At 40.1% G+C, this 27060-nt stretch overlaps 1 protein-coding gene across 7 annotated transcripts in view; it reads right to left on the bottom strand.

The window, feature by feature from the left end:
- The window catches only part of CHID1 (chitinase domain containing 1), a 332345-nt gene that overhangs the window by 81111 nt on the left and 224174 nt on the right, over positions 1–27060 (bottom strand). For 2 of the 7 annotated variants that reach the window (XM_073347175.1, XM_073347176.1), the window contains exons 10-12: positions 8184–8264; positions 5000–5042; positions 2732–3005 (exon numbers count right to left, since the gene is read on the bottom strand). In XM_073347175.1, coding sequence (XP_073203276.1) covers positions 2907–3005; positions 5000–5042; positions 8184–8264 — 223 coding nt within the window. In that variant the 3' untranslated portion in view covers positions 2732–2906. Of the gene's footprint in view, positions 1–2731; positions 3006–4999; positions 5043–8183; positions 8265–27060 lie in introns of those variants that run through there. The other 5 variants (XM_073347173.1, XM_073347177.1, XR_012159318.1 and 2 more) reach the window with 3 other exon arrangements.

Raw genomic sequence — 27060 nt, forward strand, 5'->3', positions numbered from 1 at the left:
AAAAATTGACTCGATAAAGAGAGAGGCTATAAAATATTTAGGCTGCGATCAGTCTCTTAAGCTGCAGGAGAAGTGGAACCCAGCCATATTGCGCTGATCTTTTGTTTGACTGAAGGCAAAAACAATTGCACTGTATACTAATCAGAATTGTAATCTCTAATGACAAGACACTCCCCAAAGTCCTAAGGAAATAACCAGAAGAGATTGTAGTTAAGCTTCCAATGAACAGTCATTATAGACAGATACAAAAAAAGGCTGACAGCCCACAATACAAACTGCAAAAGCTATTCTCTATCATCATACAAACCCTAAAAAAAGATGACATTTCATTAAGTCTTGTTTAAATTTGAAGAGTGGTTCGAAGGTTTTTCTCCTCCCATCACCCTTCGCTTCACATTGTCCCCTTCCCCCCTCCCAACTTTCTTACCTGAAGAATGGCCACTTCACCTTGTAGTGCAACAGATGTTACTTATTTTAATGGGAACAAAGGATTTCTAAATTGGGTCAACCACTGATTCTATAGGTCCAATATCCCTGCCCCCACAAAGCATACGTAGCCAATACATGCTTCCAAGAAGGAAGAACCATCTATGCCCCCACAGAGCAAATAGTGTTTAATTCTATACATGTGGAGGAGGAAATCCCTCAGCCACATTAGGAGTCAGTTTACTTGTTGCCTTTAAAATAAAAAGCAAACATTCATTCATTCAACTATACTGCATGGGGGTAAATTTTAGTACTGAAAAGACGTTCATATTAATGAAAGATTGTACCTTTGCCTCCTTCTTCTGGTGTATTATTTATAAAACACCATAAATGTGCAAGGCACCTTAGAGATAAAAGGCAACATCTGTGGCCTGAAGCACTTACACTATGCATAGTTCTAACTACAAAGTGCACTTCTCTTCTGGTGTTTATTTGTCAAGATATAAGCAGGGTTAGTTTGATCTTTCTGTCAGGGAGAGGCGTTCATTCCATCTGCAAGGAAGGGGAGGACAGTTCATCGAAACATGCAGCTCAGCTGGAAGACAGATGTGACACTTGAGCTTCACAGCAAACAAACAAGGAATATAAAAGAAGGCAATGAAAAGAATGTGGGAAGAAAAAAATATATACATTGACCATTGCCATGAGTGGAGCTGAAATATTGTTTACTTCCCCATCCTCCAATTTTGAAAGTTCTAGCTAACTAGCCTAAAAATATCCGTGCATCTCACAACCTGTTACAATTTTTATTTATCATTTGAGTGCTGCAACAAAACAGCTTTGTAATCCCTTTGAAAGGAGGGAAAGAGTGGAATTAAATTCATTTGCTATTCTAGATCCTATTGCCAATATTACTTTAAATTGCTTTTGACTGAACCAGAAAGTTCAGGTTAACTGAACAAGAGGATTCAAAAAGCAAATTACCTCGGTACTAATGGCAAGGAAGAAAGATCCCTGATTAGTAAACCCTGTTGGATTCTTTACAGTGTGAAGAGTTGAGAGATGCCAGAACTAAATCAGAGAGGTGAAAATCAATAGGGTTTTAATCAGTGGTGGATTACAGTGGGATTTATTTCCTTGAAACCAGCAGGAGTAGATAAATCCCACACTGAGATTAATTACTAGCAAGGAAGGTGATGGGGAAGTAGAGCAGTTATCTTCGTGAGAGCTATGAGTGGCAAGAAGAACATCAGTGGATCTATAGGGATCTCTACAGACGATCAATATTCCCCCTTCAAATTCTCAGCACTCCCTTTTTAGCTTCTTACAAGGCATCTCACATTAGTGCATGTTTTATTAAATACGCAGGACTTGTGAAACTTGTAAGTGTGAATCACTATCTTGGAAGGGGAAGGGGTAAAATAAAAAAGATCAATTTTTATGTCTTTTAAGAAGGTTAGGTGGTCAAGTATTATAGCAAAAGCAGTCGCAACGAACGGACAGATCATATTTTAAGAGGTCCCCTCTGCAGGCATCCCAAAGCACAAACAAGTTGGATTAATGATTTACAGCCTTATTTTGAAAGGGGTTGAGCGCCCACTGAAGTCAATGGGGGACACAGAGGTGCATCTTTGAAAATCACATCATGAGTGCTTAGCCATTTAATTTTATTCACTTCCCAAGTGCATTTTTAAGGCCTTTGGTGCTAGAAGTTAGGATTTCCTCAAATTAAGGACTAATGCAAAACACGTTACTACAAAGTGACCCATCCAGCAGGTTAAGGATAAGACAGCAGTCAGACAACCCTCTGGTGAACAACATGTAACTTTAGAACCAAGTCCAGAATAAAAAAATACCATGGTTTTGAGCTACTTAAGGGATTTGCTAAATACAGAAAACAAACAGAACAAAGTGCTGTTAGTCAGTGTTTGATTCTCTACCAGCCTGGCAGAAATGTATTAATTTTTTCCCCTTCAGTTTTATGCCTACCTTGCCATTACATAAAGACCAATACCTGTTTCCAAATGAGTTCTTGTACAAAATCTGAGACACTACATTTGCCATGCACAAACCAGACAGGTAGGTCCATTCACTTACTTCTCCGATTACCAATGATAGATGAGACATCTACATCTTAAATATGGGTCACAAGGATTAAACTGTCGGTGTTATTTCCTTCTAGGAGATAATCCATGAAAACTATGAGAAGTCTAGTGTTCCCTTGATGGTGGTCTATTTTAATGACTGTATAAAGCAAAAGGTTAGAGGCACAACTTTTGCTTCAGTGCATTTTCTCAAACACAACCATGTATTGCAAGCTGTACAGTAATTCAGAACAGGTTCTTTATTGGGAACATACAAATTCCATACAGATTTCATATAAATTACAAAAAAAAAAATCATCTTCCCAGAAATACCTCACTTAATTGAATGTGCAGTCTCTGTGAAGCAAATGAAGTCTCTCCAATTAGTCTGCAATTTTAAAGCAGATCATAAAAATAATCCAAGCCTTGTCCCAGCTCCCAGATGGCTATTCCAGTCCCCAGTTCCTTTGCAAGTTCTAAGCGCAATTGGATGGACTACGAAAAGGATAGAGAAAATATTCAGTTTTTGCTGAATACAAACATTAGGAACTGCATACAGCCCTCTCTTTTTAGCACTAGATACAATGCATAACAAATTTTTTTGTTTAATTATTTCTTAGGCCCAGATGCCTGGAGACTATAGTTTCAAGTATTCACTGGTCAATAAGTGCAGAGTCAGTTTAGTCCTACCAGTTAGGGCATTTTTTAATGCATCAGCCTAGTATATGCTGACTAACTGGACATACAGAACAGCCTTGAAGTAAACAATATTCTGAACTATGCACTGAAGTATTTTTATTTGGGCTATCACTTACACAGTGTACTGCAATGCACACTTCAAAAACTGTGTCACCAGGAATTTCAACTCTCCCAGAAGTCTTAAACCAATTAACACAACTTGCCACGTAGCAAATATTCTGTGTTTACAGAATGTCATCTCCAACCCAAGGCCATTCTTTTCATCTTTCAGGGCAAACTCACACAGAAAATTACATCTTAAAGGGATACTGTCAGGCTAGTATTTAAGAAAAAAATTATAACAAAAACCCAAACCAAACAAAAAACAACAACAACAACAAAAGATTCCTTATCTATGTTATAACCACAATTTTACATTATTACAAATGAAAGAATTTTAGCAATTTTATGTTTGGTATTTCTCTCAGCCTGGACAAATCAAGATAGTATTTTTCTAGTCCACTTTCAGATTCTCTTGCACTAGTGCAATGCTGCAAAGTTTGAACTGCAAACACTACAGGAAAGTGTTTAAAACTTGTTCTCATTGGAATTGGAAAAATCAGGAATATATCAGTTTGTCTTGGGGTTTGTGGCTGTTTTTTACAAAATCTGAATGAGTCAAAATTTGAGCGGACAAGATACCTATCACTACCCAATTAAGATGAAGATGAAGAAACTGGGTTGTGAGGGGGGAAGCTAAAAGACAATTTGGTGTCACTAGCCGATTTAACTGCTTTTATATGAGTGATTTTTCAGCTTTGCTTCAGTGTAGAAATCTCTCTAAACCTTTCATTACAGCCTGTTAAAAATGGAAGGAAAATTCTATTTACACGTGTATAAATACACCAATTGCCACAGAACAGCATCTACTATTCAAAGATGAAAGAATACTCGAAAGAATTCTCCAAAAAAATTAGAGGAATTATGTTCAAAACCCAGATGGAGTCTACCAATAGTGCGATAAAAGCATTCTGCAAGACCCAGGAAAATGTAGCAGGACAACTTCCAGTGCAATCTGTCTTTGCTAAGGTGCAGCTACCCTGGGGTTTACAGCACTTCCCCCCGTGGCTCAACCAGTACTAGCAAGGAAAAATTTAACACAGTGATAAACACTTTCACATCCTGTCTACATTAGGGCCAATGGTGGGAAACGTGCTCATGAGGCTGAAAGGAATATTCCTCTTCCACTTATATAATGCGGGCTTCTGATGCATTCATAATGGTTGAGTCACTTACAATTTGGCACTCTCTTTTCTAAGCTTAATATACTTTCATTATAAGCTCATTTTCCATTCCACTTGATTCTTCAAGTCCTGTCTCTAAGGTTTGTCCACATATAGAATTAATGCACAGCAAGCTGGGGTGTAAATCTATAGCGCACTAGTCTGCCACGTGCACTAACTGGTGGTGCGTGGAGCCTGATACTGTGCACTAAAAGCTCCCTAGTACACTTTGAGCTACATTTCTCTCAGTTTAAAATAGCAGTAGAGGACAAAGCACTTCGGGGAACTTTTAGTTCGTACAAGCAGGGTCCACAATAGTGACTCAGTGTGCAGCAGGCTAGTAGACTGTAGACTTACACTCAGCTAGCTGGGGACTAACTCTCCACATGGAGAAGCCCTAAGTTGATGTGGGAGAATCTATGACAGAGTGGCCTCTTGTACCAAAACGCAAGGAGGCAAAGCAGTACCCACCATCTTCCCTCTTTTTCTCTTATCCCCTTCTCATCAGAAGAAGGGACATAGACATACCTTTAATGTTGGGTAGAAGACAACATGCTTCCCTCCTTTACTTCTGCAAAGCACAAGAAGAAAATAGTCACTCACCTTTTTGACATTGGGGTGGGTAGATTTTATGAGGTTTTTCAGCTGACAGAGGTTAAAGTTAGTTTTTTTTTTCCTCCAGAAAAGATTTGAGAAACCTGAGTTTTTATTGTGAATTCTATTGGTGCTAAAAATGAGAGAACACAGTACTATTGGCACCCAAGAGCTAATATGAAAATAGAAAGTCAGTCCGAGGAAGGGAGCTTTGTATAATGATTTGCAGAAGTAACCTTTGATTCTTTGCATGTTACACAAACCATCTTCAGGATATGTGCACTGTTTAAAGATTTATGATGTGATACAGTATTTCAGTGTCTTTCCATGTAGGTTGGTCTCTTCTTAGGCTATGTCTACATGACAGCTGGGATCAATGCTCTGAGATGGAGCATTGTCGAATTAGCGGGTCTAGTGAAGACCTGCCAAATCGACAGCAGATCGCTCTCCAGTCGACCCCTGTACTCTACCCCCAACGAGAAGAGTAAGGTAAGTCGATGGGAGAATTTCTCCCATCAACCCCACGTGGTGTAGACCCCGTGATAACTCAAACTAAGGTACGTCAACTCCAGCTACGTTATTGACGTAGCTGGAGTTGCGTAGCGTAGGTCAACTTACCGTGGTAGTGAAGACATAGCCTTAGCAACTGAAGACATGCAATATATTCCCAGGTGACATACTTCACTAGTGAAGCATATTTTCTGCTCTGGATCATATTAACATTCACCCTAGCTAAACCTCTGTAAAGTGGAAGTGGGGATGGGAAGATGCTAATTCTTTCCTGTAGCTTGGCTAAACCAGTGCAGACAGGATGATCCTCACAGTTGTCAATCAGGCAGCTGGCAGCAAGTCAGGAAGAGAGGGATTTTCAGGCACACTGTACTCTCTGATTGATTCTCACTTCCAAAAGGCTCACAGATAAGAACGTTCAAAGAACAGATTCCAAAGTTAGGTTATGTAGTGTTGACTATATTCCCCTTGACTCAAGTTTGATTTGCCAGGGGCTGCCCTGGCAGGGTAACTGTACTGAGTTAAATAATGCCATTGAGCCAACCATTCAAGTACAGGATCTCAGATTTGCCTTTTGAGAGCAAGTCTCCATCTTCAGGTGCCAAAACTACTGCAAAAGAAAGGACTTCTATACAAACATTTAGTTAGAGGCATGCTGGGGTTTATTATATCCCATGCTAGTCTGCTGCAGACTAACCTCAAAGCACATTAGCTCAAAGCACATTAATGACCTGTTACTACCCTTCAACAGGGTCCACACAGAGCAGATTCACACCCCAGCATCCACAAGCTAGTTTTCATGGAGACAAACCCTCAGTCTTCAGTTGGACTTTGCACGCAGAAGTTGTAAACACAGATCATTGTTTAAGGATTTTTTACGCAATACAAAGAAAAATGTAACTGTTTGACATACACAAAGTAATTTCAAAACAGCATACCAAAGAGTTCAAAATGAGAGATGATAGATCAGAGGCCTTCTCTTACAGAGTTACAGAAAAAATTCAAAAACTAGTCATTTAACTATTAAATATTGTTAAACCTCCTGCATGGTGTCCTTTTCAAAGAAAGTATAACCAACAAAGGCAGAAGATTATGTATATATCTATTTGAGCAACACAAATCCACATCTATATATTATTAATTTATCTTATATCAAAATTCCTCAAGAGGGAACAATTTTGTAAGCTTCTTTAAATAAGGTAAAAAAACAAAAAAACTTTACACTCCAGTATGGCTGCACAGTTGCAGAAAGGCTGGGACAGGGCATGGATGATAGTGGGGAAGAGGTGCTGAAGAATGGATTAAGTTCTGGTAAGGGGTGTATGTAGTCAGAAACCAAGCAAGGAAATACACAAGGAAGGCTACTGAGCCAGGTAAGCAATACCTGAGAGCTGAATTAGCTGATGAATCGCAACAATTCTGTCAGCTTCTCCTTGAGCAGCTGATTTGAGTTATGAAAAATATGGGGAATAATTCCTCACAGTTAAATGCAAATTTGAAAAGTATCCTAAGTCTAAAAATGTGAGAGCAGTTTGTGACAACCCTGGTGATTTAGCTTAAAAAAAAAAGAAAAAAAGTCAAACTGACAGGGCCACATTTAAAAAAAGGGAACGTTTTAAAAAATGTTTCGCCCAAGAAGTTTCATGGGGAAAAAAAAAAATCAATTGTTCACTGAAGAATGAAGATGCTTTTTTAATGCGAGGACAATGCATCACAAAATTTGCTTCATTCATTTATTTGGATTAGTGCATCTTATATAAATTATACTATATTAGAAAATATACTGATAGAATTTTGTAGAAGTAATGACATTTTGGTTATATCATCTTTGCCAAAAAGAGAGGATACACATGCAACTGATGGTCTATTACAAGGTTAACAAATTGGGGTTTAGCAAGATTTTTCTATTATTCCTTTTATCTGCTTAAAATGGTTTTCTTCTACTATCAAGCACTTATTTATTCCTTTATTATGACAAAGGACAAATATTTGTCCAAATAGCCTTATTTGTCCTCTACAACTTTTGTTATTTTGTATACCTCTTGATGCTTTTTTTAAGGCAGTTGTCTTGGTCTTTTTAGTTTCTCCAAATCCCTTTATGGCTCCTCATTTTTATTGCTCTTCACTGGGCCCAGTCTATTTCTGAGTCTGCTGTTCGACAGATCTTAACACTAAGGCTGAGTCTGCCAGGCTCTGTTATTCCTAAAGGTGTTGCTTGCATATATAGATATATATTTGTTTGTCAGACTTATGGCAAACCACTCACCAGTTCAGAGGTTGCATCTCAGACTTTTGGTCTGACTGAGGCTTGACAGATAACTTAGGTAGGGATGTTCTGTATACCCAAAATACTTCTGAAGATCCTATCCACCAGACTTAAGTGCTAAAGTTTGTTTTAGCTACGTCTGTTACTTGATTCACCCTTCCCTGCCTTATCTCTCTCCCCGAAACACTCTTTTATGTTCCTATTCACGGCTGACATAGCTGACAAACTGCAGACTCTCAGCATGCTGAATTCAGTCACATATTATAGAAGTAGTAATGCAGTGTTTATGGGACCCAGGCCCAAGAATATTCACAGAGCAGTAAGTAAATGACTGCCACTCACTTTTTGTATTCCAAAGAGTGTTCAGCTATTTGTTCATCCCAAACAATTTTCGGTTTGTTTTCCTTCAGGGTTTCAATGTACCTATAAATTAAAATCACAGGTATAAAATTAGTTTTATAATTATTCTAGAGAAAAGTTTAAACCATTAAAAGAATGTTAAAGCTACTTATCCATCCACGTGGCATATGTATAGAGCAGGCTGAATATTTATTAATAGTTTACTCAACAACATCCTTCGTCAACCGTCTAATATATCCTTTCCAAACCAGTTTTTTTTCCAGCCCATTCAACCAGCTAAATAGATAGCCAAATATGCCATTTTTTAAAGCAACTGTTGAATTTACTCATATATGTATTTTCATTATTCAACTATTATAGCATACCCACTCTGGTACTTGAGCACATTTGAGGTCTGTTTCTAGGACACTGACACCAGGGATTTGAACCAAATTCTCCCCAGCTAGCAGTACATAATATTTACCTATAGGCCCCTACATCAGCAAAAAGATCAATCATTTAAGACTGCTACACCCTGCAGAAAGCCCATTTCCTAAAAGTGTAAGCTAGTTCTTTTCAAAATGAGCTGCTTGTATATGTACTGTGCTTCCTGTTAGCACAGAGTGCCATGGAAGACATTTTTCAAGTTTTGTTTTGTTCGATTCACTTGTTTGGGTACCATCCTTCAGAGAAATGACACACTTGCCATCTGTCACTGTTGGTGTCCTTCCAAGACAGGCAGAACCTAATCATGTCAAAATCTGAATGTGGAGTCCAAATCAAACCTGCTTCTTCAGGAAGGATTTATTTTATTCAAAAAGGGAGGATGGTCCGGCAGTTTGGGGGTTAACCTGGCACTTGGGAAACCCACATTAAACTCTCTACTCAGCCACAGACTTCCTTCCTATGTGACCTTGGGCAAGTCACTCAGTCTCTCTGTGTCTCAGCTCCCCATCTGTAAAATGGGGATATAGCATTCCCTATCTCACAAGGATGTTGTTAGGTCAATACATTAAAGACTGTGAGACATTCAGATACTATGGTCATGGGACCTATATAATTATAATAGATATACATTTTCCTCTTGTATATCATCCTGACTCTTTTCAGCATGAATCTTCTTTGCCCAGAAGGCAGAACGTAACTTTTTAAATATATTTTCTGACTGGACACTGGAGTTGTTATTGACTGATAGTTCATCCCATTTCCAAGAGGCACTGCCTTCTTTCTACAGACAATCACAGATTTGAAATCAAATCCCCGCTTGCCAGTGCATCACCTTACAGTGGTCCCTGCAGATTAACCGAGTAGGCAACAAGAGAGCAGAAAGGTGATGTTAATAAAGACTACTCTTATCCTAAATTTCTATTTCTGCAAGGTTGATTAAAACCATCTCTTCCATAACATAGGACTCATTATAGCAGAAATTTCTCTGCTTTGAACAACATTTACAGGGAAAAAATAGACTTTAAATCTTTTTATTTTTAAATACAAAGTTTCCATCACCCAAGTTCAAGATGGCATAACTGATTTCCATCAACCATTATCCTGACCTGTTAGTCCTGAAATCCCATCAAACTATACATTTAAAAGAAGAAAATGGTTCTTATTTCTGAGCTTGATAAAGATTTATTTCTCCCCTTTCTTCCAATATTATTCCAAATGCAATTACAGGATTCACTATCACACAGAATATTTCCATCTCTCTGCTGTGGTTTTCTGCTCAATTGTGCGTTAGTACATAGCCGGTCTATGATTCAAATGGCATTTTTACAAGAGAAGGGAATTTAGTTTTGTCTGGTGCATTTCATGTTGAAGCGATCTCAAAGTGCTCCACAACATGACTTAGAGTGTGCTAGTTCAGGAGCTGTCAGCAAACATACTGTAGTAGCTATTGTAAGGTCAGCAAGGGCTGATTTATACGGTAGTCTTGAACATTTAGTTTTTCACTGACAGGTAACATAGGACTAAAATCCTTGTTCTTTTTTTGAAAAGTGCCATAGAATCTTGAACTTCCATTTGGATGATCATTAAACATGGGCATCAGAGAGCCAATTTTTCATATTTAAATTCCAGGACAGCACTTAGCACCTTGCCCCATTCCAGAACTGCGGCGTTAATAGTTATAACAGCACAAGTTCTGGCTTAGGACTTGGACCAATGAGGATAAGACCCAGAGACAAGTGCTACCATTTAAGCCATGCTGATCCACATGGGTCTTCTTTTGTACATGTGAAGCTAGAATAACAAATTCTAATTTCTTTGCTAAAAATTCCAACAGCATTAAAGAGAGTGGTAAACACGCATGATTTTTTAAAACCAGAAATGTAACATATAGCAATCTTCGCAGCCTCGTCTGTGTGTGTGTGTGTGTGTGTATGTATGTATTAGGGCTGTAAATCACAGTTAACTCACTTGATGAACTAAAAAAATTAATCGCAATTCATCGCCATTTTAATCACACTGTTAAACAATAGAATACCAATTGAAATTTATTAAATATTTTGAATGTTTTTTTACATTTTCATATACATTGTATTGTGTGTTGTAATTGAAATCAAAGTGTACATTGTTTTTTATTACAAATATTTGCACAGTAAAAATGATAAACAAAGGAAATAGTATTTTTCAATTCACCTCATACAAGTCCTGTAGTGCATTCTCTGTATCGTGAAAGTGCAGCTTACAAATGTAGAATTTTTTTGTTACATAACTGCACTCAAACACAAAACAATGTAAAACTTCAATGCTTACAAGTCCACTCAGTCCTACTTCTTATTCAGCCAATCGCTAAGACAAACAAGTTTGTTTACATTTACAGGAAATAATGCTGCCCTCTTCTTATTTACAATGTCACCAGAAAGTGAGAACAGGCATTTGTATGGCACTTTCGTAACCAGCATTGCAAGGTATTTACGTGACAGATATGCTAAACATTCGTGTGCCCCTTCATGCTTCGGCCACCATTCCAGAGGACATGCTTCCATGTTGATGACGCTAGTGAAAAAAAAATGTGTTAATTAAATTTGTGACTGAACTCCTCGGGGAGAATTGTATTTCCCCTGCTTTGTTTTACTTGAATTCTGCCACATATTTCATGTTATAGCAGATTTGGATGATGACCCAGCATGTTGTTCATTTTAAGAACACTTTCACGGCAGATTTCACAAAACGCAAAGAAGGTACCAATGTGAGATTTCTAAAGATAGCTACAGCACTCGACCCAAGGTTTAAGAATCTGAAACACCTCCCAAAATCTGAGAGGGACAAGGTGTGGAGCATGCTTTCAGAAATCTTAAAAGAGCAACACTCTGACGCGGAAACTACAGAACCCAAACCGCCAAAAAAGAAAATCAACCTTCTGTTGGCGACATCTGACTCAGATAATGAAAATGAACATGTCAGTCCACACTGCTTTGGACTGTTATCGAGCAGAACCAGTAATCAGCATGGACGTATGTCCCCTGGAATGGTGGTTGAAGCATCAAGGAACATACCAATCTTTAGCTCATCTGGCACATAAATATCTTGCGACGCCAGCTAAAACAGTGCCATGCGAATGCCTGTTCTCACGTTCAGGTGACATTGTAAATAAGAAGCGGGCAGCATTATCTCCTGCAAATGTAAACAAACTTGTTTGTCTGAGCGATTGGCTGAACAAGATGTAGGACTAGATGGACTTGCAGGCTCTAAAATTTTCCATTGTTTTATTTTTGAATGAAGGTTTTTTTGTACATAATTCTACATTTGTAAGTTCAACTTTCATGATAAAGAGATTGCAGTGCAGTACTTGCATGAGGTGAACTGAAAAATACTATTTTTTTTTACAGTGCAAATATTTGTAATCAAAAATATATATAAAGTGAGCACTGTACACTTTGTATTCTGTGTTGTAATTGAAATCAATATATTTGAAAATGTAGAGAACATCCAAAATATTTAAATAAATGGCATTCGATTATTGTTTAACAGTATGATTAATCACAATTAATTTTTTTAATTGCTTGACAGCTCTAGTGTGTGTGTGTGTATCTATATACGCTATATGGTTAGCTATATAAGCCAAATGAGACATACAATCCCCCTTTTTTTTTTTTTTAAACACAGTTGCTCATTAATGTGCTGCATTTACCACATACAGTGCAGACCTGCACTGAACATAATACTCCTGGGCTTCTCTGGGATGCTTATCGCCACAGTATGCAAGACCTTCAGAAAAAGTAATGAATTTATCTTCACAACAACAGTAAGGTAAGTGGTATTATTCCCATTTTAGAAACAGGTCACAAAGATTAAGGCCAAAATTGTCAAACCTGTCCACTAGTTGTGGGTGCCCAACTTGAGAAACACAGGACCTGATTTTTCACAGTATTTATCAAGTACAATAGAAATGCTATGTTCAAAGTACAGCTATGACTACCTTCAGTTGCAGTTGAGAGTGCTCAGCACTTCCACAAGTCAGACTTCAGATGTCTCAAACTGGCCATCCAGAAAATGAGATCATCTATGAAAAGTTTGGTTTAAAGGACTTGCGCCGCACCAGATAGAAACTCTGACATACAGACGGATATAATCCAATTCTCCAAGACAGATTTCAACTGCCCTAACCCAGATACCATCCCCTCTCTTCCTGCAGCCCCCTGCCTCATCTGCTACTCCACTTGTGCAACAAATGAGGCAGAGCTTTTTGGGGAGGAAAGGTTGTTTTTATATATATATATATATTTTTTTTTTTTAAAGAGACAGCTTCATTCACTATGCAAACCTGATTTATCCCCAGAGCCCAGTCCATCCTGTATACTGAATGGGGCATGGGTCCTGGAAAAAAAAAATTGTGATCTGAAATTAAAGATTATCATGATTCACACACACGGGTCACAGTTTTTTAGTATATGGTTTTCAAAGTTAAAAAAACTGAAAAAATTAAATTCCATGATATGGAATCAAACTGACCCCATATGGGTCAGCAGCAGAGTTGGAACCCTCAGATCCACAGCATATACCTATCTACCACTTGAGCTAACTGAATATCTGGTAGAGGACAACAGCCTACTATTGCTACCTAGAACTGCCACTAGAAGGAGGATGAGAAAATTTGCCAATAGGTTTCTCGACTGTTTTCTAGCCAGCAGCAGAATCCTGGATTCTGTTCCAGGTTCTGGAGGGGAGTGTTCTCTAGTGGGTAGAAACATTTCTGCCCATCCCTTAGCATGTCTCTCCCTGCAGCCTTCTATCCTTGTCCCACCTGTTCCTTTCCCCACTCTCACCTCTGGCCTGACGTCTCTCTGTTCCTATCCCCCCAACATGCTCCCCTTTTGCTATTCCCTCTCTAACCTGCTTGAGTTACAGTGCCTGGCACCAGAGCAGCCCCTGGAAACCATAGGAAAATTACAAAGTCCCATTCAGCTGCTGCAATCCTGATCTGAAGTACGCTCAGTGCAGACTGAGCAGCCAGAACTTGGAGGGCAACCTCTAACAAAGCTCTACTGAACATGTGCAAATGAAAAATGTGGGTGGATTTTCATGGAGACAGCAAAAGACATCTGACCCCTTCATGAGCACCTTGCAAATTTCAAGTGCCTGCTCCAAAGCATGTTGCTGCCAGAGTGCCTTCCCAGCTGTAAATTTAACCTTAGCAAAACAGTGCATTTTCCCCCCAAGCCTCGTTCTCTGAAATGAACTGTTAAAAGATCAGCGTACGGCAGGCCCTGGAATGGAAAATTTCAGCCTGAGCAATTAAAAGCTTTATGAAGTTACAAACTACTCAAAACACGTTCATATAATGGAATGTTGGGCAGCTTTGAAGACAAGCGTCGCTGCCAGCTGCACCTATAATATGAGAGACTCAAAATGCACAGTGAACGATCTATAAATTACGGTCAGGCGCAGATGCCAAAAAAGAGGTGGTCACACAGAGCAGTTGCAGACACAATCCATTATTCTTACATACCGTTGACACTGCTTGGTTACAGAGCCTTATGGCAGGGTTGTGTTGAAATATTGTTCCCTCAGCATTGCTTTCTATGGAATAAATGAGAAGCCAAAGGCTTCATGATCGAGCACTTTCAAGTCAGTCCTGTCAAAGCTGTGGACCTATGAACAATACCAATATGGCTAGGCCCACACATAGTGTGCTTTGCAGCACATTCAGCTATCAAATACAGGGTCCAAGGGAAAGATTCCCAGGATTTATGGAAGTAGCTGTGCACTTCTTACTGGTGTGTGAAAAATAGCATGGCACTGGAATACCTTAGGAGAAAAAAAACTGGTGATCTATATCTCCCAAAAGAAGATATTTATCTTTAAGCATAACATTTTTAGTCTGGAATACAAATATATTTTAAAAAATTCTAGTACCATATTTTTTGATAAAGAACATACATATAGGGGAAAATATATAGTTTCATTTAATTTTGAAACCAGAGGTTTTTTATTTGATATATCTATTTGTTTGTTTATTTTTGTAATGTTTCTAGTTCTTAGGGGCTTTTAGAAATGTTTCCCAAGTGACTAAGCACGTAAAGGCTCCCAAATGCCTACGTCACTTCTTAATAAAGTCACTCCCCAGTTTTTCATTTTCTTCTGCTTAATCTTTAGAGAAAGAGAAATGAACACTGAACTTATTTCCCATGTCTCTCCTCTCTTCTCCTTTGAGTCCTCTTCTGAAGTCTTTGTGCACTGGGAATTACGGATGCATCAGGAGGTCAAACAAAACCAGACCCTTTGTCATCTTTTTAGTCAATACAAGTACTTGACTGATAAACACTTATCCTCCACCCCAGTTATAGAAATGGACAGACCTGAAGACTATCCCCTTTTCTACTGCTCCAGCAAAGAATGCTGTGCTGAGGCAGGCTCTGTGCAACACCAAAGTGATCTGGAAAAAAGTATGTAAAATCTACATGAAGCTATTAAAAAGAAAAAGTGCAGCAGTAGCAGCAACTATGTGCCTAATTACAAAAGTAATCAGACAAGCAAGTAAGAAAAACAAATTACAGGCTCATCCCCTGCTAAATCTGAAATATGCACAGACGCATTAAGAGTATCCACATGTCGCATTTTATTTTAAACTGGCTGAAGCTATACCGAGCCCCTCCTATGTTATAAAACCTCTACATATCAGCAATTATATACATATGCCTCTCAACATGCCAGACAACTGCACCTATGTATGGTTCAACTTGTAGAAGACAAGTTTTAGATTGCAATAATCCACACTAACTGTACTGCCTCTTCATGCCACATAATTAAGACACAGTTTGTTCTTTAAATCGAAAAATCTAGATATCGGATGACAAATAAAACGTACAAAATACCTTCCAAAGAATGTTCAGTTCAATGCACAGGACAACTCACGTACAGGACAACACTGGTTATTTTGGAACTATCAGATGATGTATACTTGGATCACTCCAGAGAAAAGTGCAACATATGGGAGGCAAAAGCATACCCATAACAAAAGACCTCTTTCAGGGAGGGTATTATACCATGGGCTGGTAATACATAGGATTGCTAGGGATCCGGTTTTCAACTGGAACACCCAGTCGAAAACGGATCCTGGCGGCTCCGATCAAAAGTCCGGTCGGTGATGCAGCGGGGCTAAGGCAGCCTCCCTGTCTCTGCACTGCTCCCGGCAGCACCCGGCATGTCCTTGCAGCCCCTAGGCGGAGGGACAATAAGAGAAGGTCTGCGTGTTGCCCCTGCCCCCAGTGCCGGCTCCACAGCTCCCACTGGTTGGGAACTGCAATCAATGGGAGCTGCAGGGGCAGTGCTTGCAAGCATGGGCAGCATGTAGAGCTCCCTAGCCCCTTCACTGAGGGGCCACAGGGACATGCCGGGCACTTCTGGGAGCAGAGTGAAGCCAGGACAGCCAGGGAGCCTGCCTTAGCCCTGCTGCATCGTTGACTGGGAGCTGCTTGCCTGGCCGGAGCCTGCACCCCAATCTCCCTCCCCCAGGTCGGAACTCCCTCCCGCACCCTAACTCCCTCCCAGAGCGTACACCCCAACACCCTGCCCCAGCCCTGAGCCCCCTCCCACATTCCAAATCTCTGCCCCAGCCCTGCACCTCCTCATGCACTAACTCCCTCCCAGAGTCTGCACTCCTGTCACAAAGCCTCCTCCTGGAGCCTGCAGCCCGTACCCCCTCCCACACCCAAACCCCAAGCCCCAGCCCTGAGCCCCCTCCTGCACCACAAACCCCTCATCCCCAGCCCCACCCATAGCCCGCACCCTCTCCCACATCCCAATCCTCTAACCCAGCCCTGAGCCCGCTCTCACACTCCAAACCCCTCAGCCCCAGCCCAGAGCGCCCTCCTGCACCCCAAACCCCTCATCCTGGGCCCCACCCCAGAGCCCTCACCCTTCACATACTCCAACCCCCTGCCACAGCCCAGAACCCCCTTCTGTAGCCTGAACCCCTCATTTTTGACTCCACCCCAGAGCCTGAATCTCCAGCTGGAGCTCTCACCCCTCCCACACCCCAACCCCCTGTCCCAGCCCAGTGAAAGTGAGAGAGGGCAGGGGAGAGCGAGCGAGGACGGGCGGGGGGGGGGATAGAATGAGTGGGGGACAGGACCACTGAAAAGGGGTGGGGCAGGGCAGTGGTGCTCGGTTTTGTGCAATTAGAAAGTTGGCAACCCTAGTAATACATTCTATTTAATGTTGAATTTCAATGTCAACTATAACTTCCTCCTTTTTTAATTGCACATAACTTTCTCAAACCAATCCCTTTCTTGGGGGGAATTTCAATGCTTGATCTCAGGATGGGGATGTTTTTTGTTGATTTATTTTTTAAAACAAGATTGAGCAAAATAGATTCTACTGTAGAGAAAAAGAATACAGCCTTCCTAAAGTGTGTGTTGTAGCACAAGATGATGGGATGAGCTATACAAAGAAAGAAAGGTAGAGGCTAGAAGGGATAATGGCAAATGTTTGATGGCTGCACCACATTTGTGAAATTGTTGTCAAAGATGAGTCTTGCCCCCGAATGTTCCGTTTTACAATCACCACTAAAATGACTGGCACTTCACAAACAAAGTGAAGAAGTGTGCCCAACAGTATAAAGAACTGAAACTGCAGAGATCAAACAAAATATGGGGAACAACCTGAAGAAACTGCTCCCTACTCGGCAATCAAGTCCTACACTCAATGGAATCTTTCGCTTAACACACCCATGATAGCCCCTCTATAGCTCTGAATGCAAATGCATGTAATCAGTTTCTTTCTTGCAATCACATACTTTTCAACTTTTGGTTTATGAGTACAAGTGCCTGCAAAGGAGAAATTTCTACTCTGCAGATGCAGTAGCAAGCTACAGTCAAGCACTTTGCCCTGCTCTGTTCCAGTTTGTGAAGGAAGGTCTTTATAAAAGCAAACAAAACAAAAACAGGTTTAAAGTAGTGAGGTAACTACACTTAGCTCAGTCTCAGAAGGTACAAAGATCCTCAAGAAATTTTGGAAGAAAATGTCTGCAAAATTACTGAATATATTCATAGCTATTAAACTCAGCTTTGAGACACTGAGCACTGTTGATTAGCAACCTCTTCAACTGTAACATTTGAAAATAAAATACGAAAGTGAATTGGTTAAAATAAAGAAAAACTATACAAAGAATGTTAAGTCTCCCTCACCAGACCCTCCAAAATGTAACCGGCTTGTAAAATTGCAGGTACAGAAGGCTTGTAATTTATCTTTATCACATTTTACATATTAGTCTTTAAATATAGTATTTCAGAGCATCCCTCAAATCAACCAAGAGCCCTGCTTTATGAAATAATAATAATAAACATTTAGATGATTTTTTTAACGCAGAAATCCAGTGCAGCTGTGATTGTTAGATGCATTCCCCCTCCAGTTTCTCAGCATAAAGCTTCCTATACTCAAATATGTCATTATTAGGATGCCAAACTATAAATTACTAACTTTTAAAGGAGGCAGAGTTGTATCCCACTGTACCACTTTCTTATGCATTGTAGAATCTAGCATTTATTTCCTCAGCTTTTTAAAGCTGGATATAAAACAGACAGAACGTCCAATAAAAGGATGACAAGCACAGAGTGTCTTGGGAAAGAAATGGCACAATAATAAAACTGCAAATGAAACATCAAATCAACTTTTACTCCAAAGATTGCGGGGCCAGATTCTGCAGCCCTTATTTAGCTTGCATAGTACCTTATTCAAAGAATATTCCTATTAAAATCAACAGGATTACTAGTGAGGTAAGATAATATGCAACCTGAATAGGACTTGCAGAATCTAGCCCTATTCATACACAACAGTTGGTACATGGGGTACATACACAACACTTATTTCAGAGGCACACTTTTCATTTCTGTGTATGGTCCTGTGTATGGCTGGTGAAGGATTCACAAAGTGGTCTGAAAACAATCTATATAAAGCAGCCTCTTCCTATATTAATCTTCTCTCTGTTGTTGTATGCTTCTTTATTAGGTCAGTTTTTAAACAGGCAATTATAGCATTTTGAAGATTTCCAACAGGGTGGCTTCACTGTTAGTGTGTGTTTGTTTTAGTGGCTTTATAAAATCATCTCATTGATTTTCCCACAATGCTTCACCACTGTCTTGATGGATAAGGCTTGTTAACACAGCCCTACTTCCTGTCAACCTGTCTCTCTGCTCTAGAGATGAAGGTATTGCATGTTTTACTCGTAGCCATGTTGCAGTAGCTGAATAACTCACCAGTCCACTAGCAGGGGTACCAAACAACATTCCTTCCTATGACTCTGCACTTAAAAAGCACCTTGTTTAGAGTTCTAAATATACTTTAGAAGCATAAATATTTTAAGGCACACAACTCCAAGGAATCAGGCTGGTATCCCATTTTGTAGAACGTTACAGAGATAGGGGCCGAGGTCAAGATTTTCCAAAGGGCCGTTTGATTTTGGGTGCTCCTTGAGAAGTTTCAGGATAGAGACCCAAAATGGAAGTCCCAAAGTTAGTGGACACTTTAAAATTTGGGCCTGTGACTTGCCCGGTTTTTGATGGGAGTTTGGGTGCAGGAGGCAGCTCAGGGCTGGGACAGGGGGTTGGGGTGTAGGAGGCAGTGCAGGGTGTAGGCTCCGGCCGGGAGGCACTTACCTCGAGCGGCTCCTGGTCGGCATCACAGCAGGGCTAAGGCAGGATCCCTGCCTGCCCTGGCTCCGTGCTGTTCTGCTCCCTGAGGTGGCCGGCATGTCCAACCCCTAGGCAGAGGGGCCAGGCCACTCTGTGCTGTGCACACTGCCCGTGCCCATGGGTGCCATCCCCACAGCTCCCATTGGCCGTGGTACCCGACTAGTGGGAGCGGCGGAGCCGGCACTGGGGCAGCACACAGAAATTCCCTGAACGCCCCTCACCTAGGGGCTGCAGGGGCACATCGGCATGCCAGTGCTTGCGGCTCCAGCCCCAGGAGGGGGGGTGGGAGGTGGGTGCCGAGGCTCGGGGACTGGTGTCGCATCCGGCTGCATCCGGCCCGCTGGCCCCCCTTAGCCTGAGGGCTGCAACCCCTAAAGCCCCTGCATTAATCCGGCCCAGCGCACATGAAATTCTGATATTTTGACATTTGTATTCACCCCAGATCTAAACAACAAGCAGAAATACCAAAATTTTCACAGAACAGTACGATGCGAAAAATTCCGATATGGAAGTGTTGAAATGAAATATGTTGGAACAATGATACAACATTCAAACAAATCAAAATGTTTAGCTTTGGCTTGGTTATACACTGAACTACACTGGCCTCATGCCTCCGGTCTCCTACGTAGACCAGGCCCAAGGGCCAGATTAAATATCCCATAATGCACCACGTACATGGGACTCTCATGATGCCCTTGGGAAGTTTAGCCGGGGGGGGGGGGGGGTTTGGTCACAGTACATCATGGGAGATTTAGTTTAGCTAGGGAACCCGGTCCATAAAAAAGAAAGGGGGCATGAGACACCAGGAGTACAACTTCCATGAAGCACGAAAACAGCTCAGGCAGATGCAGTTCCATGTCAAATGGACTGAAAACTAAATGCTACCAGTCAAGTCAACAAACCAAAATGTCTAGACTTGGGTGGACATACAACGAAACTTAGTTCAGAAAAATAAAAAAAATTGGGACAAAAATCAGGTTTTTTTTGCAGAAACTACCTCTGCCCCGGAAAAAATTCTTGACAAAAAGTTCTTGACCACTCTAACTAATACCACCCAAATAGCTTTTCCTTTACAAAAGGGGGGGGGGGGGAATGCTGCTTTTAGTCTTGAGTCAAAGAAACTGGAATCATGCACAAAGCCAGGCACAACAGAACAATGAAATGTGTCAAAATGCATATGTTTAAGATTTTTAACTAATATGACAGCTGTGTTAAAGAAAATATGAAAACCTGCTCTACAAAAATGAGATCTTTATATCTAAGCTGGGATATGTTTCCCAACCAATACAGATATGATGGATTGATACACAGGCTCACATGCCTGTTTGTTATACTTAATGGAACGCGGCTGTTAGTTCAGCAGTTCAATTTTACTTTGTGAAGATACAGATTTCAATTTGTTCATTCACTGTTTTGCATTTTTCAAGTCTTCTATCTGCAGCAACAAAATTTGAACCATGTTCTTTAGCGCCAGTGCAGATTACTTGTGACAATGGCTGTTAATAAAGGGATTTTTTTGTTGTTTTTGTCATCTGCAGCATCTCCATGTAGTTTACTGGTAAGAGTTTCTGCTCTTCTAATCATAACCTAAAACTGAACTATCTTCTTCCACCTAAAACATCAGGCAATCTTTCTCCTATATTTGCTCAGTTGACCATGAATTTTTCTCTTCAGTTTATCCAATCTAACACTTGACAGGTCACTATTTGCAGTGGGTTTGGTTTTGACAGCTTGGGCTGCCTTAACAAATAAGCCATTTGCCTTTAAAAGCACAGTGTATGGTCTAGACAGCAATGTCTGCTGCAAGCAAAGAGGGCACCTTCCTGTCAGACAGCAGACAAGTTAATGCTAAGGTAATTTACTTCACCTATATAAAAATCATGATTCAAGGAACCCCACAAAACCAAGCAAGCACCTGAGAACTGAGTGCAATAAACCTGCACAGTGAGTTGAGAGCACTAGTCTCTTTACCTACATTTTTAAAATGTTTACATGGATTACTGAGCCAGACTCTAGCTCCTTTGCTGACATAAAAATAATCCACAAATGGAGAATTTTTGTTTGTTTGTAATTCACTGAGCATCTAATTCTATCCGAGGTCTCCAAAATACACCTTTAATTGGTATCAAATACGCTTATACATAAAATTGTATTCTAGCATTTTGAAAAACTAAGCTACACTTCCATAGTCTCAACTGGTTATTCCAACAAAACCACTCCTTTGTAGGATACAGATCAGTTCAGAACATTGTTTCCTGAACCGGAAAAGTGGCTGATTTCAGGGGATGAGGCAAATATATGAAGGAATTTCAATTTTTTTGCTAGATCACTTTTCCTGAGAAATAAACAAAATAAGAACTTTCTGCTGCACTCTCTCAACATTCAAGTGACGATTTTGCGCCAGTCTGGACAACACTTCGTCGACGGAAGATGCTCTCCTGCCAACAAAGCTACTACCCACCCCTTGTTGGGGGTGGTTTTATTTTGTCGGCAGCAGAGTTCTCTCCTGCTGACAAGAGTGGGTACACTGCATACCTTACAGCAGCACGCACAGCTATGCTGCTGTAAGGTGTGCAGTGTAGACATAGCCTAAGAAAAATTTGAGAAGCCTTCATTTAAAGCAGATTGCTTTTAGCACCTCTATACTGTACTATATGTGAAAGTTAATTAGTAGTGGTCTAGCAGTTCAAATTGTAAGATGATTTTTTTTTTCAGATTTATAAAATCCATCACCGAACATACTAGGCACAGATATTAACAATAATATAGAACTGAAAACAAACTTACAGCCAGAAATTTCCTGAAAAATTATCTTTGCCCCAGTTGCCAAAAATCACTGCTATCTGACATCTGCTAGACTACATGACTACCAAGAACACCAGCTATCAACCTATGTAGATACTACTGGTATGTTGGTACCCTTCCCCGCATTTGTTGAGTCACCTGTTTATATATTTTCTAAATCCTACATTCTAAGTTCTCTGGTGCATGGAATGTCTATTTCTTTGGAAAGTACCTAGTACAATGGAGTCCTATTGCACCACAATACGGATATTATTATTAAGTTCCACTCAACTTAGCTGTCTCCTTACTCTATGTACTCTTTCTCCTTCCTCTGAAAAACCCCAGGGAATAGATAGGCCTTAAAGTTTCCCCTGCAATTCAGGAGACTGACACTGACAAGTGAAGGTGGGAAATATTTCCCAGGCACCTCTTGTTGAAACCAGGGGTTGTTTGCTTGTACACCTTAGCTCTAACTGCCACAATGGCACAAGAGAGGACACAAGCCCATTCAGGCATAAGACATTCATGAGCTATGTACACTTTTTTTCCTGAAGGACTATAGGAATCCTGGTAACCACATGCTTACTGATGCAACCAAAATATTACCCAGATAACAGTGGCGCAAAGCTACAAGTATTGTCATAGCTAGGAAAGAGTAGAATGTCCTTTCTTCCGTACAAAGTTCACTGACAAAAATATGATGAGCTACTGAAATTAGTAAATAAATAAATTAATTAAAAAAAATTAAGTCTCTTTTGTCAAGAAAGTCCCTAACCTTCACACAAGATGTCAATTTTTAAACAGAATTTAGACTGTTTGGATAAGGCTCTAGGTTAAGAAAAAATTGTGATTATTTTTTATTCTTTTCTACCTCTTTCCTCCCCTCGCTTTCCTTGCTAGAGTCTTCTAAATCACATTCCTTTTATCTGCATCAGCCCCTCCACCCATGCAGGATGACAGAACCTGGTCAGGTCATTGAAATCCATGATTTGTTTGAAAGGAGAAGAGAAAGAGGAGAATACTGAAGTCGGGGGTCAAGCTGACACTGTCAGGAAAGCCTCATTATTTGCCCCTTTATAGGAACTTACTTCCATTATACAGATCACTGCACCTCACCACAGCTATCCTGTTGTCAGGACCAGCTCAAACTATCAAATCCATTTCTGAATCACCATGCCAGAACATAGCTCCGTGAATCAATGCAAAACCAGAACTTACTCCACAGGCAGTCAAAGCACTCCCAGCTCCTACCAGCCAGAACAGCAATACCTCCACAAGCCTGAGGTCAGGACTGGCTCAAGACCAAGGTTTTCAACATGAAATATGTATTGCTTCTGGAGACTAGGAATAGAAGATCAAAGATTAAATAATTGATGTCAAATAATAAATAATAAATCTTATCTTCAAAATCAAACATTCATAATGCATAAGTTAACTCTTGTTACAAACGTCAACTAAATAGAAGAAAAGAAGCAGAGTCAAAGAAATAAAATCTGAAGATGACTAAAATTTGCTTCCAAGTTTCTTCTGTAGCAAATCTGATTGTGTACGAGGGAGATAATTTGAAATGCTTTGTTACTACATACATTGACACTGCTAACCCAGCAGGTTACACTTTTACCTGGAAGTCATAGCAGCTGGTGCATAACTGTAGCTGACTGCCCAGAACTGTCTTTTATGCAAGACATAAAGAGAGTCCTGACAAATTGTTAAAGACGTTAGACCAACTTGCAATGGTATAAATGTTTGTCCTACTGTTCCAGTTAAATTCAGATTCAAAGAATTACAGTACATTAGGAAGAAGACCTGGTCTAGTAGACTGAGTCTCAGAAAGCTCAAGTTCCATTCTCAGAGCAGCCACTGACTGTCAGTGTGGCCTCACGAATGTCGCATAGTCATTCTGCTTCAGTATCCTTATTGGTATAACGAATACAGTAATACGTATCTTATCTCACAGGTTTGTTCTCAGAATCAGCCAGTTAATGTACTAACCAGCTAGTCAGTAAAGTGCTTTGAAGGTAAAGTGCTAGTTTAAGAGTAAAATTTGCGGACATGCTTAAATGACTTTGGACCCTAAGAACCACTTTCAAAGTAACTTAGGCACTTAGGAGTCTAAGTCTTACTGATTTCCAATGAGACATAAGCAGTTATAAAAATTTTAGCCTGATTATTACTACGCTGGTATACTTAAAATTTACCCTAATAAAAAGCTATAATGATGAGTTAAATAAAAATTTGTTTCTCTCTAAGCCTAGATCAGATCTCAACATACACTGTATGCAGGTATTATATAAGGAATATCTGGGGTTTCAAAACTAAACATAATTTAGATCCAACATTAAATATCTGTGGCATAAATCCAGTCATAAATTTAAAAAAGCTGGCAGTACTATGTTATTTTCATCACATCAGGTTAGTTTTTTGCCTTCAGATTCTTAAAAAAAAAACAAACAGTACTTTTCTTCTCCCTCAAGACACGCAAAGTGGGGTTAAATTTATTAAAGTGCTATCACATCAGGCTCTTGACTTTGTCTCATACTGGATTTGAACCCTCACAGTAGAGAATTTTGGAGGTCTTAATGCAGTGTGTAGTAGACAGTTTGTGATCACAATTAGGCATTAAAAACAGGGTGGAAAAATATTCCAGATTGACCTATTTTAAGGTTCTGAATTCTTCTGAACTTCTTTTCATTTTTAAAAGCCATTGTACTTCTTGTTTCCAAACCTGAGTCAAAGGGCAGAAACTTCCTCTAGTGGCTGTGCAGTCATCATCCTTGATAACTCTTCTAGTTAATTCCTGCATTTCAATCTCTGATCTTATCTCATTTTAAAATCTTAGTCAGTTTGCCCTTTGCTATTGTTACCAGCTGGGTCTGATCTGATTGAAAATTGGTGCTGGAGTACCAGTGTATTAAATACACCTGAACTTATGCTGACTCAGTAACTCTCTGAAATTTAACTACGCCTCAGACATATCAAACAGTATGGGTGACAAAAACGGACCTCTGTGGTATCTCACAGATGATCTCTTGGGGAAAAAGACTAATTTTCCCAAACCACTGTTGGGCCCCCCCCCCCAGAAAAGTCTGGCAGAACTAATGAAGAGCAGCTTTGTTAATTTACAGACCACAGACATACCTATAAACCTCATGATCAACCGCATCAAAGGCATTCAACAGATTTAACAAACGAAAGACAGACAACACCTTTTCCTCATCCCCTGTTAAGACAGAAGCCAGCACAAGCAATTCAGTTTCTCCCAAGCCGAGATCCTGGCCCTCACTGACCTGGATTTTAAGAGACTAAGGGGTCAAATATATGGCTAGAGTTGACATGCCACATCCCTTCTCAAGAAGAGATCTGATATAGGTCAACAGTTGACAAGACTGACAGAGTCAAATGATGATTTAAGCAAGTGCCACATAAAAGATACAAAGACAGCAGACACCATGCCTTTTCCCCCTCTCCACCAATAATGATGTACTTTTATGCTGGCCTTCATCAGTCATGTAAGGACACAGAAACAACTCACAGAGCCTCTCAAGACCCAACAGAATTTCTAAGCAAGACAGGTCGAACACACAGACAGCTTGCATGGAGAGCTGCAGGTTCTGTTCCATTTCCAGAGTTGGAGAAGTCAATCCAGATCAAAGCCATGATCTGAAAAGTAGTTTGAAAACATAAATGAGAAACTCAACTAACTGACTGAAGGTAGCACAGATTTACAAAGCTGACAGTCACCTGGAACCTGCAGCTGCGTGAGATACTATGGGGAAGGCAAAATAATATTTCTTCTCCTCCCACACAGCCTCAGTGTAAGACTTGAAAAATTCTGTGTGATGCAAACATATTCCCTCTGGCACTTCTGTGACCAGCACTCTAGCTATTACCACTCTTGCTTCATCCATCATGAGTCCCTCTAAAATATGACCTATGGGGGCAAAGCCAACTGAAAAGTTAGTGGAGGATAAAAAAAGTTGCTATACAATCCTGCCACACCATCAAAGTGATCTGATTGCTGAATAATCTTGCCTCAGCACCATCTGGAATCTCAGTTTCCTTCCACCTCTTGAGGGGAAGCCATTAAACAAGATCTGTCTTGCCTCTGCAACTATGGTGTGCCCTGTCCTCAAATTGCAGGAAGCAATGGCCCACCTACAACAAGGATGTAACTTTCACTTTCCCCACCTGCAATCTCATTCCAAATACTAGATATCAAGGGTGATCAACTGTGTGAGTCAAGTCAAAAGCCGTCCAAGACAATCCCATGGTCAACATGGCAACAACGAAACCCTGAAATACTTATAGTATTTCCTGCTGCATGGATACTGCTGATGTTTCACTGTATCTTACCCCAGCCAACTAGAGTTTTCATTGCTTCTGTGCTAAATAAAAGCAAGACAGAAACATTCAATTAGTTCCACTTTAACTAGTTAGGACAAATATGCTTGCAAAGGAATACTGGCTTTCAACACTTCCTTATGCCTGTCCGTACTTACTGGAAACACTCAACTCAAATAAGAATTTTAATTCCCTACACTGCATGTAACAGTAAACATTAATTAATCATGTAATCATCACTAACAAAATATTCACTTGAAGAGTCTGAGAAATGACACAATTACTAAGATCTCAGCTGTTACATTAATGTGTTATTTTAGTTCCATGGTAAATGTCACCATTGATCTCCTAAGGCTCATGCATTTAAGAAGTATTACAGGTTAGGTTCCTAAATGGAAGCATGTAGTGATGGAATTATAGTGAAGACCAAAAGAACCTGATCTTGCTACTAAATCTGGCACTGGACTGCCAAACTTTCCTGATAATCCTGATTACAACAGAGCTACCAGGTTATATATGTATGATATGTAATAGTTAGCAGGACTCATTTGTTTGTTTAAATTTGCAATTTAAAAAAAGGGAATGTCAGTCAGATGCAGATAGGAGAAACTTCTGTACCTTAC

The sequence above is a fragment of the Lepidochelys kempii genome, chromosome 6 (genome assembly GCF_965140265.1).
Source record: "Lepidochelys kempii isolate rLepKem1 chromosome 6, rLepKem1.hap2, whole genome shotgun sequence".
Classification (NCBI taxonomy): domain Eukaryota; kingdom Metazoa; phylum Chordata; order Testudines; family Cheloniidae; genus Lepidochelys; species Lepidochelys kempii.